The sequence below is a fragment of the Lepus europaeus genome, chromosome 9 (assembly GCF_033115175.1).
Source record: "Lepus europaeus isolate LE1 chromosome 9, mLepTim1.pri, whole genome shotgun sequence".
Classification (NCBI taxonomy): Eukaryota; Metazoa; Chordata; class Mammalia; order Lagomorpha; family Leporidae; genus Lepus; species Lepus europaeus.
Genome location: NC_084835.1, coordinates 15,042,615 through 15,055,481, shown reverse-complemented (window position 1 = coordinate 15,055,481; position 12,867 = coordinate 15,042,615). Strand labels below are relative to the sequence as shown.

The 12,867-nt window shown below is 61.1% G+C and overlaps 1 protein-coding gene across 2 annotated transcripts in view; it reads left to right on the top strand.

Annotated features, from left to right (window-relative positions):
* FBLN2 (fibulin 2) overlaps positions 1-12,867 on the top strand; it is a 65,765-nt gene that overhangs the window by 31,991 nt on the left and 20,907 nt on the right. For both annotated transcript variants that reach the window (XM_062200597.1, XM_062200596.1), the window contains exons 3-4: positions 9,641-9,752; positions 10,612-10,741. In XM_062200597.1, coding sequence (XP_062056581.1) covers positions 9,641-9,752; positions 10,612-10,741 — 242 coding nt within the window. The remainder of the gene's footprint in view (positions 1-9,640; positions 9,753-10,611; positions 10,742-12,867) is intronic.

Here is a 12,867-nt window from a genome sequence, read left to right as displayed (position 1 = left end):
GATGGCTGAGAGCCCGTGCTGAGGGTGGGCCTGGCCAGGATGGCTGTGACCTCCCCTGACCTCCATCCTGCCTTCCTCTCTCCTCATTTCATTCCTTCAAGCTCTGCCCAAGAGCTGCTGGCTGGAGCCACAGCCTGAGTTCGGATCCCGTGGCTGCCCTCTGCTTGGGTGTGTGGTCTGGGGCAAGCTGTGTCTCCTTTCTCAGCTATGGAATGGGCGTGGGGTACAGTCAGGGCCCCGCAGGAGCATCCCTGCTGCTCCCCGGGCTGGGCTGCAGTGGACGGCAGGTGCAGTGGGCGAGGTGGCAGCTGTGTATGGGGTGCAGGCTGTCCATGCCCTGCCCAAGAGCATGGTGTTTGGGGGGTGCCAGCAGGAGCTGTGGGCACGTGGGAGCAGGTGAGGGAGTGTGGGTGCAGCTGCCCGGCCAGTGTGGTCCAGGACGCATCTCTCAGGCCAGATTCACGGGGTACAGGCGGAGCCCTCTGCCCAGCGGCTCCTGTTGGCTTTAGCCTTGCCCTGCCCATTTCTGTGGTCTCGGGCACTGGAAGACAGAGATAAGCTTGCGAACCCTTTTTGCTTGTCCACTTTGCAGACCTCATAAAAAGACTCAAGGCACCGAGGGTGGTCAGGAAAGACCTTCCCAGGGCCCACAAGGGTAGCCCCTGCCCCCACCCACAGAGCAGCCAGGCTGCTGAGAGCATGGGGCGGCCCGGTCCGCCCTGCGCTGTTTGCACAGGCCCCGCAAACATCCTGTCCACACAGGTGGCCCCCGTACCCCCCCGCCAGGTGAAGACCTTTCTCTGCAGCATTTCCCAAGCCAGAATTCCTGAGGGCTTTAAAGGCGGGGAGAGGGACCTGTCCAGAGGGGTCATGACCTCTGCACTGGGTTGTTCTGGGCACCCATTGTGCTTGCGATCAAAGGAAGTGCAGGAAGTGTGAGTCCCCACAATCTCAATCCTTTTCTCACAGAAGTTTCTGGAACGTGTGGGACCTGGCTAGGATCACAATCAAATGCCGCATAGTAGATAGCGACACATCCGTTTCTTTCCTCTCCGGGCTGGGGTCTCCCCAGGACCGCCCCTGCTCTTGCCAGCCAGTGTCTTGGGCTTCTTTCAAAAAGACTCCCTGTAAAACGGCAAATGGTGGCATAGTCAGCTTTGACTCTTTTTTTTTTTTTTGACAGGCAGAGTGGACAGTGAGAGAGAGAGAGAGAAAGGTCTTCCTTTTGCCGTTCGTTCACCCTCCAATGGCCGCCGCGGTAGCGCGCTGCGGCCCGCGCACTGCGCTGATCCGATGGCAGGAGCCAGGTGCTTCTCCTGGTCTCCCATGGGGTGCAGGGCCCAAGGACTTGGGCCATCCTCCACTGCACTCCCGGGCCACAGCAGAGAGCTGGCCTGGAAGAGGGGCAACCGGGATAGAATCCGGTGCCCCGACCGGGACTAGAACCCGGTGTGCTGGCGCCGCAAGGCGGACGATTAGCCAGTGAGCCGCGGCGCCGGCCAGCTTTGACTCTTGACACTGCTATTCAGAGACATTCAGAGATTGTTCTGGACCCCTGCGAGCAGATCTGAGCCTGGTTAACACCTGCAGAGGGATGTGTGGATGGGGCATCAGCTCTTCATCATGGGGACGAGCATTGTTTCCGGAAGGTTTGTTGCCGCCGTGCACCTGCGGCGAGCATCTCCCCCCACCCCCCGTGTTCAAGGGGGCGTCTGGCTGCAGGTGAGATTCCCAGAGGGCAGGTGCTGGGGCCCGTGTTCTCGCACTGCAGTGCGTTGATCACAGAGCAGGACTTCCCCAGTTTCTGAGCGTGCAGCTTGGTGGCATTAAGCTGTCTGTCTCTAGAACACTCTCATCTTCCTAAACTGAAACTCTGTCCCCAGGAAACAGCAGCTCCCCCACCCCCCTTCCCAGCCCCCAGCGCCCGCCCTCCTGCCTTCTGTCCCTGGGAATCTGAGCTCCCTGGGGCTCTCACGCCAGTGGGATCACAGTGTTTGTCCTCGTGGGTCTGGCGCAGGGCACTGAGCTGGCTCCTGTGTTTCAGGCTCGAGTCTTTAGCTTATCTTAGTCTCAGAATCCTCCTGCCTTCCCCAGCCAGGCTTCTCGTGGGGGGCTGGGCGAGCCAGTGCCACGGTGCCACAGCAGGCCGAGGGCTGGGAATCGCACCCCCCCCCCCCCCCCCGTCACCAGTTTCCTCTGACTTTTGCCACCAGAACAGCCTTGCCTGGCTTTGTCCAACCTTGGCCCTCAGGTGCACAGTCGTGTGCTGGTGTGTGGGCGCGGCAAGTCCTTGGATCCTGCGGCCCCGCCCCCATGTACAGGACCCCTGTGTCTCAGCAGGAAGTCGCAGGACTGGGGTCTGCACATCTTCCGTGACTGGGAGCAGGTGGTGGCTTCCTGGGAGGGGCTGCTGCCTGGGTCTTCGTCACGCTGTCCTGGCTGTCCTTGTCCCTGGAGCCCCAATGCTGGGCACTGAGCGTGGCCGGGCACTGGCCACACTGCTGGGAATCCTGAGTGGCTGGGGCTGTGCTGTCACATCAAGACATCGCCCACATGCCTCCCCAGGCTGCTTGGGGACCACATCCTGCAGGGCAGCCCAGTGGTGGCAGCTGTGGCTGGGGGTGGGGGCACTGAGCAAAGTCCAGGAAGGCAGAAAAGGCAGGGTGGGCGCTGCTGCTGTTGTCCACGTTTGTGGCGCTTTTGTGAGTGAGCTGATCCATCCAGAAAAGAGTCACAGGCACCCTGTGTCGGGGGCCTGGGCGGCTGCCTTTCCTGAGGCCCGGCTTTGTGGAGGGCTGGGGGGGAGGGGCAGTCTGCCCATTTCACAGGTGGGGAAGTGGCGGCTCAGTGGACAGAAGAGTAGTGGGCCCGGCTGGACACCTGTGCGTGTAGGACGGCAGCGGCGCACCTGTCCTCAGCTTGGTGACCTGAGATGGAAACTCCTGTGTGGAGGCGAGGCGGCGGGTGAAGCCTGGAATTCTTGCTGGTTACTTCCGAAGCCACGGGCTGTGTGCCGTAAACCCGCGGGGTGTGGGGAAGGGAGAAGCCCGCTGACGTCGTGTTGTTGGCGGGTTGATGCACACACAGTGCGCAGCGGCCTGCACCGCTCCATCCAGCCCACATCTGCCCCGGCCCGCACCTCTGCCACACCCCCAGCGGGCGCTTGGAACCCTGCGGTGTCTCAGCCTGATACTTGGCCTGTTAGCCCTCCCTCTGGTGGCTGGGGCAAGCGGGCCCCTGGCGGCGACATCTGGTGTGAGTGTGAGGGGACCAGGAGGGGGCTGCTGTATGCAGCCGTGCTGCTGGCTGGAGCCCAGCAGACGGGGAGGCGGGGTCAGCCTGGCACTGTGGCCCAGGGGTTAAGCTGCTGCTTGCCACATGGTTCCAGCGCCGGCTGCTTCCCATCCAGCTCCCTGCTAAGACACTGGGAAATCAGTGGCAAGTGGCCCGAGTGCTTGGATCCCTGCACCCATGTGGGAGCCCCAGATGGAGTTCCAGGCTCCTGGCTTCAGCTTGGCCCAGCCCTGGCTGTTGTGGGCATTTGGGGAATGAACCAGTGTATGGGAGAGCCCTATCTCTGCCTCTCTCTATCATTCTGCCTTTCAAATAAGTGGATCATAAAAAGGGCAGGGACCACTCTTTGTGGGTTCTTGAGGGACGTGTAGTTGGACAGGGTAGAGGGAGGGTGGCCCCAATGTGGCACAGCCTGTCTGTGTAGCAGGGAAATGTGTGTGTGGCCGGGTGCAGGAGGAGAGCGCGGGCGTGCTGCGTGGACCCTGGCCGTCACGCCAGGGAGACGCGCTTTGTCCTGAGGGCAGCAGCTCCCCAGCAGATGGCATAGCAAGTGAAAAGGTCCCGGGGCGAGCATGAGCCTGAGACCGAGTGAGAAGGGTCAGAGAAGGGGGCTCAGGAATCTGTGAGCCATCAATCAGTGGGGCGCCATCTGCAAGATGAGGCAGAGGTGGGTGCAGGGAGGAGGCGGGGTGGAGCCAGGGGAGGGGTGGTCCTTGGGTGATGGGTTGGAGGAGGGAGGTGAGGAAAGGGAACGCCCAGTCTTCATTGATAAGGGAAGACCTGGGGAGTGTGGGGCCCCCAGGAAGAGGGCCAGCTGCACACCCATGTGGGAGGGAACAAGGTGGGGGTGGAGGGGGTGGAGCTGACCTTGAGGCTGGACCTCAGGAGCTTGCAAAACAGCAAGGGTGGACTCTGGGGACAGGGAGGGGTCTTGGAGGAGATGACCCGGGGACTGGGGTGGGGCAGGGGCCCTGGGGCTTGACCCCTGCTCCAAGTGGGTGGCCCTCCCAGTGTGGAGCTCACAGCCTCAAGTTCCTATGTTTGTGAGGGAGGGAAGCCAGGGGAGGAAGGCCAGCAGAGAAGGGCAGAGGGCCAGGCACAGGCTGAACCTGGCCACGGCCACGGAGCGGCAGGGGACAGCACTCCGTCCCCAGGAAGGCCAGGCTGCCCCTCGGGCTGCTGCAGGTTGGAGGCAGAGGGGGCCTGCAGGGTGGGCTGTATCCAGTCGCATATGGGTGCACATGGGGCGGCCAAGTGTTCACAAGCAGGGGCTGGGCCTGGCTGGTGGCCGCGCTCATCTGTCGGAGCTGTCACTGTTCTCCCCGGTGCACGCCCATCTCCAGTCCTCTGGCCAAGACCCAGGATCTGTTGCAATCTCCTAATCCCTGTAAGGCCATCTTGGAAAAGGCCTAAGGAGGAAGGAGTCCGTCCCATAACAGAAGGAATGTTGTGAGTTTGAGCTGTGCAGACAAGGGACAGGCTGTGGGGAGAGTGAGCTCCCTGTTGCCGGAAGTATTCAAGCAATGGGAGACTCCTGCATGGGCGGACTGTAACAAGAGGGGCTGAAGCAGTGGGCGGTGCTGCACGGTCTTGACCCTGTCTGTGGCCTTGGAGCAGGTGGCCCCCAGGCTGCCTGAATCCTGGGCCTGGGCTGTGCTTCGTGCACACGGTCAGCGCCGCCCCTGCCCTGCGACGCAGTGGCTCCCGTCTGCTCGGGGGTCTGATCCCTTCCACCAGGTGCCATGCCCTGGACAGACTGATAAGAGCCACCTTGGAGCCGGCACTGCCGCAGCGGGGGGATGGCGGGGAAAGGAAACTCGAGGGTCCCCGGGAGGCAGAGCGGTAAAGGTGGAGGGCAGAGCGCCCAGTGGGTGAGGGCGGGGCAGGGGCATCCAGGCACCCGCGCTGTTGCGGCTCCCTGTGTCCTCTTGGGTTTTATTTCTGAAGAAGGCGCTCTTGACCCTGACATGGTTTTCTAACCCTGTCTTGTTAGATTGGGAGCAGGAGCCTCTCCCCCAAGGCGTGTGTGAGATGTGCTGAGTTTGGATCCCGCCTTCGTGGGAGCCCAAATTCCCGCAGGCCCGCCCTCCTTCCCGCACTGGGCTCTGTCCTCCTCTCCTCACCTGTCTGTTTTGCATTTTGGAAATTTAAAGTGAATTCTGACACTGGCCGAGTGAAGCCTTCTTTTTTATTTTTTCTTCCTTTTTTTGCCTTCTTTTTCAGAGAAATCCTTGGATATCTCTAAGCATTTCTTTTTATTTATTTATTTTTTAAAATATTTTTACAGGCAGAGTGGACAGTGAGAGAGAGAGACAGAGAGAAAGGTCTTCCTTTGCCGTTGGTTCACCCTCCAATGGCCGCCGCGGCCGGCTGCGCTGATCCAAAGGCAGGAGCCAGGTGCTTCTCCTGGTCTCCCATGGGGTGCAGGGCCCAAGGACTTGGGCCATCCTCCACTGCACTCCCGGGCCACAGCAGAGAGCTGGCCTGGAAGAGGGGCAACTGGGACAAAATCCGGCACCCCGACTGGGACTAGAACCCGGTGTGCTGGCGCCACAAGGTGGAGGATTAGCTTGTTGAGCCATGGCGCCAGCTCAGCATTTCTTTTTAGATAAGTTTTCACGTCAGCTTGACAGATTTGGTGCCAGTTGGGGTGGGACGTCGGGCTTCCATTGAGGGAGATTGTATCTTTTTTTTTTTTTTTAAAGGATTTTATTTATTTATTTGAGAGGTAGAGTTACAGACAGTGAGAGGGAGAGACACAGAGAGAGGTCTTCCAACCACTGGTTCACTCCCCAAATGGCCGCAACGGCTAGAGCTGAGCTGATCTGAAGCCAGGAGCCAGGAGCTTCCTCCTGGTCTTCCATGCGGGTGCAGGGGCCCAAGGACTTGGCCATCTCCTACTGCTTTCCCAGGCCACAGCAGAGAGATGGACTGGAAGAGGAGCAGCCGGGGCTAGAACCAGCGCCCATATGGGATGCTGGCGCCGCAGGCGGAGGATTAACCTACTGTGCCATGACGCTGGCCCCAGGAGATTGTATCTTAAAAAAAAGATTTATTATATGTAATTGGAAAGCAGAGTGAGAGAGAAAGGGGGACAAAGAAAGAGATCTTCCATTGGCTGGTTCACTCCCCAGGTGTTCTCAATGCCTGGAGCTGGGCTGATCTGAAGCCAGGGGCCGGGAGCTCCTTCCAGGTCTCCCACGTGGGTGGCAGGAGTCTGAGGAATGGGGCCATCCTCTGCTGCTTTCCCAAGTGCATTAGCAGGGAGCTGGATCAGAAGAAGAGCAGCTGGACTGGAAGGGGCGCTCACAGGGGATGCTGGCGCCACAGGCGGTGGCTTATCCTGACATCCTAAGGTACTGACTGAGTAGAGCCCTGTGCTACCTCCACCTGCACACACTTTCTCGCTTCATTAGCGTGTGCCCACTGCCGAGTCATTGCTAGTTTGTTTCTCTTTTCTGTGTCCTGGTGCTAACACAGTCATTAATGGGAGTATATGGATTTTGTGTTTGGCCACCATATCATAAAAATCAGTGTTGATTAGTGTTTTTCCTTTTCCTTTTTTTTTTTTTTAACAATTTATGTATTTATTTGAGAGGCAGAGTTACAGACAAGAGAGGGAGAGACAGACAGTGAGGTCCTCCATCCGCTGGTTCACCTGCAAATGGCTGCAACAGCTGGAGCTGGGCTGATCTGAAGCCAGAGCTGGTTTCCTCCGTGGCTGCAGGGGCCCAAGCACTTGGGCCATCTTCCACTGCTTTCCCAGGCCACAGCAGAGAGCTGAGAGAGCTGGATCAGAGAGGGGCACCCGGGACCTGAACTGGAGCCCCTACGGGATTCTGTTGCTGCAGGTGGATGCTAAAGTCTACGCCACAGCGCAGTTTGTCTACTGCTTTGCGAGTTGTGTTTGCTCTGGATTTTCTGGGAAGACAAAACAGCATCTGCAAGTGCTGACGCGGTCCCCGATGTGATTCCTGTGCCCTTTTCACCTTTCCGTGTTATTTCAGACCTTTGCTACTTAAGACCTTCATTAACAGGTGCGGGCAGTTCACTTTTTTGGGGGGAAAAATTAAGTTGTAACATTTTCTTACAAATTAGAAGTGACATGCTTGAACATGTCCACTTGGTCAGTGTGGAGCGGTTCTCAGTACCAAGGAAAACCAGGCTTTGAAGCAGAGCGGGTGTCCTGACCGAGAAGACACAAGCACTCGGAACAGGTGCAGCGGCCGCCGCTGGCTCTGCCCAAGCACTCGGAGCAGGTGCAGCGGCCGCCGCTGGCTCTGCCCAAGCACTCGGAGCAGGTGCAGCGGCCGCCGCTGGCTCTGCCTCTGTGGTCTGGGGGCTTCTGGGCATCCGTGGGGGATTGACGTTGCCTTCGGCTCTCGTCTCCTGGGCTTGCCTCCTCTCTTCCTCGCCTCGTTCTTGGCTGTCTCTGGCGAGGAGGGGCTGTGGAGTCACGATCTGGACCCTGGGCTCTCTGTATCTTGCGTCTGGCTGGTTCTCCTGCAACCTGGCTGTCAGTGTCCCCGTCACTTCGCCCACCCCGGAGGGCTGGAGCGCTGGGCTGGGCACCCTGGGATCCCTCCCCGGCCGTGGGGCTGGCGTGGTCGGGCCTGGCCTATAGGAGCACTCGCCGTCCCTCGTCCCCACCCTCTGACTGTCCTGGGGTCTCTGGTCACTGCGTGGAGGACCCTGAAATGTGGAGACACGTCTGCTGTGTCTTCTGCTGGAACGGGAGCCCCAGCAGGGCCTGTGATGTCGGGGGCCCCTGCGCGTTTTCTCCCTGGGGGTCTTCTTGGGGGCTGCCCGGCCCACATCTGTCTGCCTCAGTGTCCTTCCTGCGGGTAAAACCATCTCCCTTCCTCACGCCGAGCCACTTGACTGTCCCCAAACCCTCCACACGATGGCTTTCTTGTCCCTGCTGGCAGGTACCTCCCCGGCCACCGCTCCCTGCCGCTGCCCGTGGAGCTGAGCTTGGTGTCGCTGGCACTGAGGGCGGGGCAGTGAGCTGGGGTGGGCAGCTGCTGGGTCTCAGCCTTGCTGAGACGGTGACTGGTGACGGTGGCGGTGACTGGGGCCGGCTGGGGCAGCTGGAGCTCCTCCTGATGGCTGCAGCGGGCCTTTGCGGACACGCCGAGCTCTGCTGTCTGCTCCTAGGACTGATTCCTTCTTTCCTGCTTTACCGCGTTGCGTTGCTAGTATCGCCGTCGGTGGCAGTTCCGTCACAGCACCGACTTCGGTGGGGGTGCTCGGTGTGCTCCCCCAGCAGGTGTGGCATTTGCGGCTCGTGTCAGACGGACTTCGGTGATGAGGGGCTCTGTTCACCCTAGCGGCAGTCGCGGTTGCCGGCGAGGCTCATCGTCCCCGTGTTACTGAGGGCACCATCCCCGTGTTACTGAGGGCACCGTCCCCGTGTTACTGAGGGGGCTGGAACCTCGGGGAGGCGCAGACTCGCTGCGTGGCCCAGCGGACAGGCGGACAGTGCAGGGCAGGCCCTCACTCTCGCCGCTGCCTTCCCCTGGGCACCTGTCCTCCGCCTCTCGGACTGTGTGGAGCCTCCGCACCCGTGTGGCCGTGCCGTCCCCACACGCGGAAGGACTCCGAGTCCTCAGGGGGAACGGTGCCCGCGAGCAGTGCTGGAATGGACCCTGCCCATCCAGCTCGGAGGGACTGGGTGCATTCCTGTTGCCCCTCCCGTGTGTTCCACCTGAGCCTGGCCCACGTGTCACTGCGGTTGGCCCCCAGGGCCGGCTGCCGTGTCCTCCTTTCCCAACAACCCCTCCTCGTCTTATCCGTGTGTGTGTGATTCCCTTTGATCCAGCTCCCTCCATCCGCCCCCACCGCCCCGCCATGGGTGACAGCACCTGTGTGTTGTTCTCACGACTTCGGCATAGTGTGCGTGGTTGGTTTGGGCTCGGTGTTTTTAATCTGTCTTCTGGTGCGTCTCCTCCAGTTTCTCCCCTGCGGTGTGGTGTTCTGTGTCCCATGTCCTTGCTGGGTGCCCCTTGGGTCTGTTGCTCGTGGCTACAGGGTCCTCCACGTGCGACCTCCCCGAGTTTGACTCTTGCACTCTGCCCCTGTGAGGGACAGCCAGGCTGCTCCGACCCCTCCCTCAAATAGCGTGGTGTGGGCGTCCTTTCGTGGGCAGCGTTGTGGCCTGGAGGAGGACTTCCCAGGAGCGCCTGCCCAGAGCAGACTCTGCTCTGAGACGACATGAATGTACCTGCCAGGGTGGGCCGCGCCTGTCACCCCTCCCACCTCAGGCACCAGCATCCCCGCTGCATGGGCCCTGGCAGCACCTGCCACACCTGGTGGCCCCCACCGCCTCCCTGTGTCACACCCGCAGGCTCCACCAAGGACCTGATTGAGACGTGCTGCGCGGCCGGGCAGCAGTGGGCCATCGACAATGACGAGTGCCTAGACATCCCTGAGGGCGGCCTGGAGGGTGACGTCTGCAGGTAGGGAGCCTGCGCCCGGTCACCTGCTCGCGTCCCTGCCTGCCTTGGACCCCCCCCCCCCCGCTTCCAGGTGTGCAAGGGTGGGGGTGGGGGCGGTGCAGCCGCGGTGGGCCGCCCGGCCAGGTGCTCAGCAGGCACGGAGAGCCAAGACTGGCCCCAGCAGTCGGGGGCCCCAGGTGTTTGGTCGCTGGAGGAGAGTGCCGTTGGAGCGGGCAGTGGAGGGCTGCTGGCACGGGGGGCTGCCCCCACCCTGCGCTGCCGGCGGCCCCTTTCCCTTCCCCTCTTTGCCACCTGGGATCTGCAGGAGGTTGCCCCCCCCCAGCCCGTCTGCTGCCTGTGCCCTCCTCTGCACCACGGCTGCCCTCTGCCGGGCCCTGGGGGGCTCCCGGCAGCTGTTGCTGTGACACAGCCTCTGCCAGATGAGAGGGGCGAGGGTCCGAATGAGGGCAGGATTCACCCACGGGCTCGCAGCTCGCTGGCACGTGGCCTCTGGAGGGCCTCATGGTGTCATATCCGGCCTCCGCTGTCTCCTTTGGAACACGGCGCTCCAACCGTGTCCCTCTCCATTCCCCACTGCCGTCCCCATGTGCACCGTGCGGGGCCCTGGAGCGCACTTGTCTACCTCTCGGGATGGGGAACTCACCCCTTCCTGCGGGCTGCTCTCCCCAGGGTGCCCCTCCCCCCAGCCTTCCTCTCCTTGTCCTTCTTGGTGGGGGTCTCTCAGTGCTGACGCCTCTTCCTCGGTGGTCAGGGAGCCACAGCCATGAGGGCCCCGGGACTGGGGCTGGCCCCGGCTTCCTGCGGGCTTGGCCGGGTGCCCATCCTCTCTGGGCGTGGCTCAGCATCCCCTGTGTTGCAGGACAGCCCAGAAGCACTGCTGCGTCTCCTACCTCAAGGAGAAGAGCTGCGTGGCCGGCGTCATGGCGGCCAAGGAAGGCGCAGCATGCGGGGCCGAGGACAGCGACACCTGCGGCGTGGTCCTCTACAAGGCAAGCCGGGCCCGGGGTCCACTGGGTGGCACAGGGACCTCACGCCTGGGGTGGGGGCTCTTTGTGTACACAGGAAACAGAGTGATGATTCTAACAGTTAATGGCCATGGCCACCCACGTGGGCTGGGCCTGTTGCAGGCCAAGGGCGCAGCCATGAGTAACAGTGGCAGTCGCTCCCCCCTTGCTTTCCGGTCAGACGGATGGAGATAGAGATGGGCACATTCCTGCGTGGTGTGTTAGGAGGTGCAGGGACAAGCGCGAGGCTGGGGACGGCCCCATTGGGAGGGGGCCATTTGCAGAAACCCTGGAGGAGGAGCAGAGTGAGCCATGGGGGTATCTGCAGGTTTTTTTCCACACAGCAGGAAGCACAAGTGCAAACGTCCTGGGGTAGGAGCCTGGCTAGCCAGTCCCTGGAGGGTGCGTCGGCCTGCACGGCTGGAGCAGAGCCAGTGGGGAGGTCACAGGACAGGTCGCAGCCTGTCTGTCACCCAAAAGCCTCCGGTTTTACCTGAGTGAGCTGAGTGCCATGGGTGGATTTGAAGGCCAGAGCCTGGGTGCTCTCTGGCAGTTGTGGGGACTGGGCATGGAGGGAGGGTGTCACGTGGACAGTGGTGTTGCAGTGGGCAGTGGGGCAGAGAGAAGGGACGGGCACCTTGGCCAGAGGGAACAGCGTGAGCCGATGCCTGGAGGCAGGAAGGTGCAGGAGGCGGTGGCCCAGCGGCTCTGGCTGCAGGAGAGACAGGCTGCTTGGAGCTCTCGGGCTGGGGCCTCAAGGGGATGGTCCCGGGGCTCCAGGAAGGTTTGTAGGAGGAGCTCATCGTGTCTCGGAGCCCACGCTAGCTCTGGGCGGCAGGGCCCGCGCATCTGTTTGGCTCCAAGTAATGGAGACCTCCTGACAGCACTGGTTTCTGTCGCACATGCTGGGAGCTGGAGCCAGAGCTGAGCGGAGGAGCAAGTGGCTCTGGTCATCAGGGACAGGAACGCAGGTGCCTGCTGTCCATGGCTCTGCCAGCGTCACCCTCCGGCCTTGTGGTCTGGGGTGGCCGCTCAGACTCCAGACAGAGGGGGAGAAGGGGGCAAGTGGCCTGCTTCTTTCAGTTCATTGATATTATTACTATTTTTAAAAAAAGACTTTATTAATTTAAGAGGCAGGGTTACAGAGAGAGAGAGAGGGAGAGACAGAAAGAGAGGTCTTCCATCCGCTGGTTCACTCCCCAAATGGCCATAACGGCCAGAGCTGGGATGATCTGAAGCCAGGAGCCAGGAGCTTCCTCCAGGTCTCCCTTGTGGGTGCAGGGGCCCAAGGACTTGGGTCATCCTCTGCTGCTCTCCCAGGAGCATTAGCAGAGAGCTGGGTTGGAAGAGGAGCCTCTGGGACACGAACCGGCGCCCATATGGGATGCCGGTGGTGCAGGCAGAGGCTTAGCCTACTATGCCACAGCACTGGCCCCTATTATTACTATTTTAAATGTTATTTATTTATTTATTATGTATTTGAAAGGCAGAGTGACAGAGAGAGGAATAAAGAGAGCGACAGAAAGAGTGAGAGATCTTCCATCCACTGTTTACTCCTCTGAATAGCTTTGGCTGGGCCAGGCTGAAGCCAGGAGTCAGGAGCTCCATCCAAGTCTCCCACATGGGTGGCAGGGGCCCAAGCACTGAGGTTGTCTTGTGCAGCCTTTCCCAAGTGCGTTAACAGGGAGCTGGATCGTAAGTGGCACAGCCAGGACTCGAACCGGCGCTCCCACGTGGGATGCTGGCGTAAGGAGCGGAGGCTCAACCTGCTGTGCTGCCGGTCAGCCCCCAGGTTGTTTTGGATCGTGATGAGCTATGGGTAAAGTGGACCACGTCGGCCACCTCAATGCCTGCAGTGCCACGGCATCCAGCGCGCTCACTGTGTCGGCAGCCACGCCGCGCCCTCTCAGCCTTTGTCACCCTCCCCCACTGCCCCACCCAGCCCCTGGCACCTGCCCCTCTCCCTGTCTGTGACGCTGCCCCTCTGGGGGCCTCGTCGAGGTGGAGCCAGGCAGCCTTTGTCTTTTTGTGCCTGGTTTACTTGATTTCACCTAACGTCCTGGGGTTCCTCCACGTAGTAGCTGGCGTCGGGATTTCCCTGTTCAGGCCGA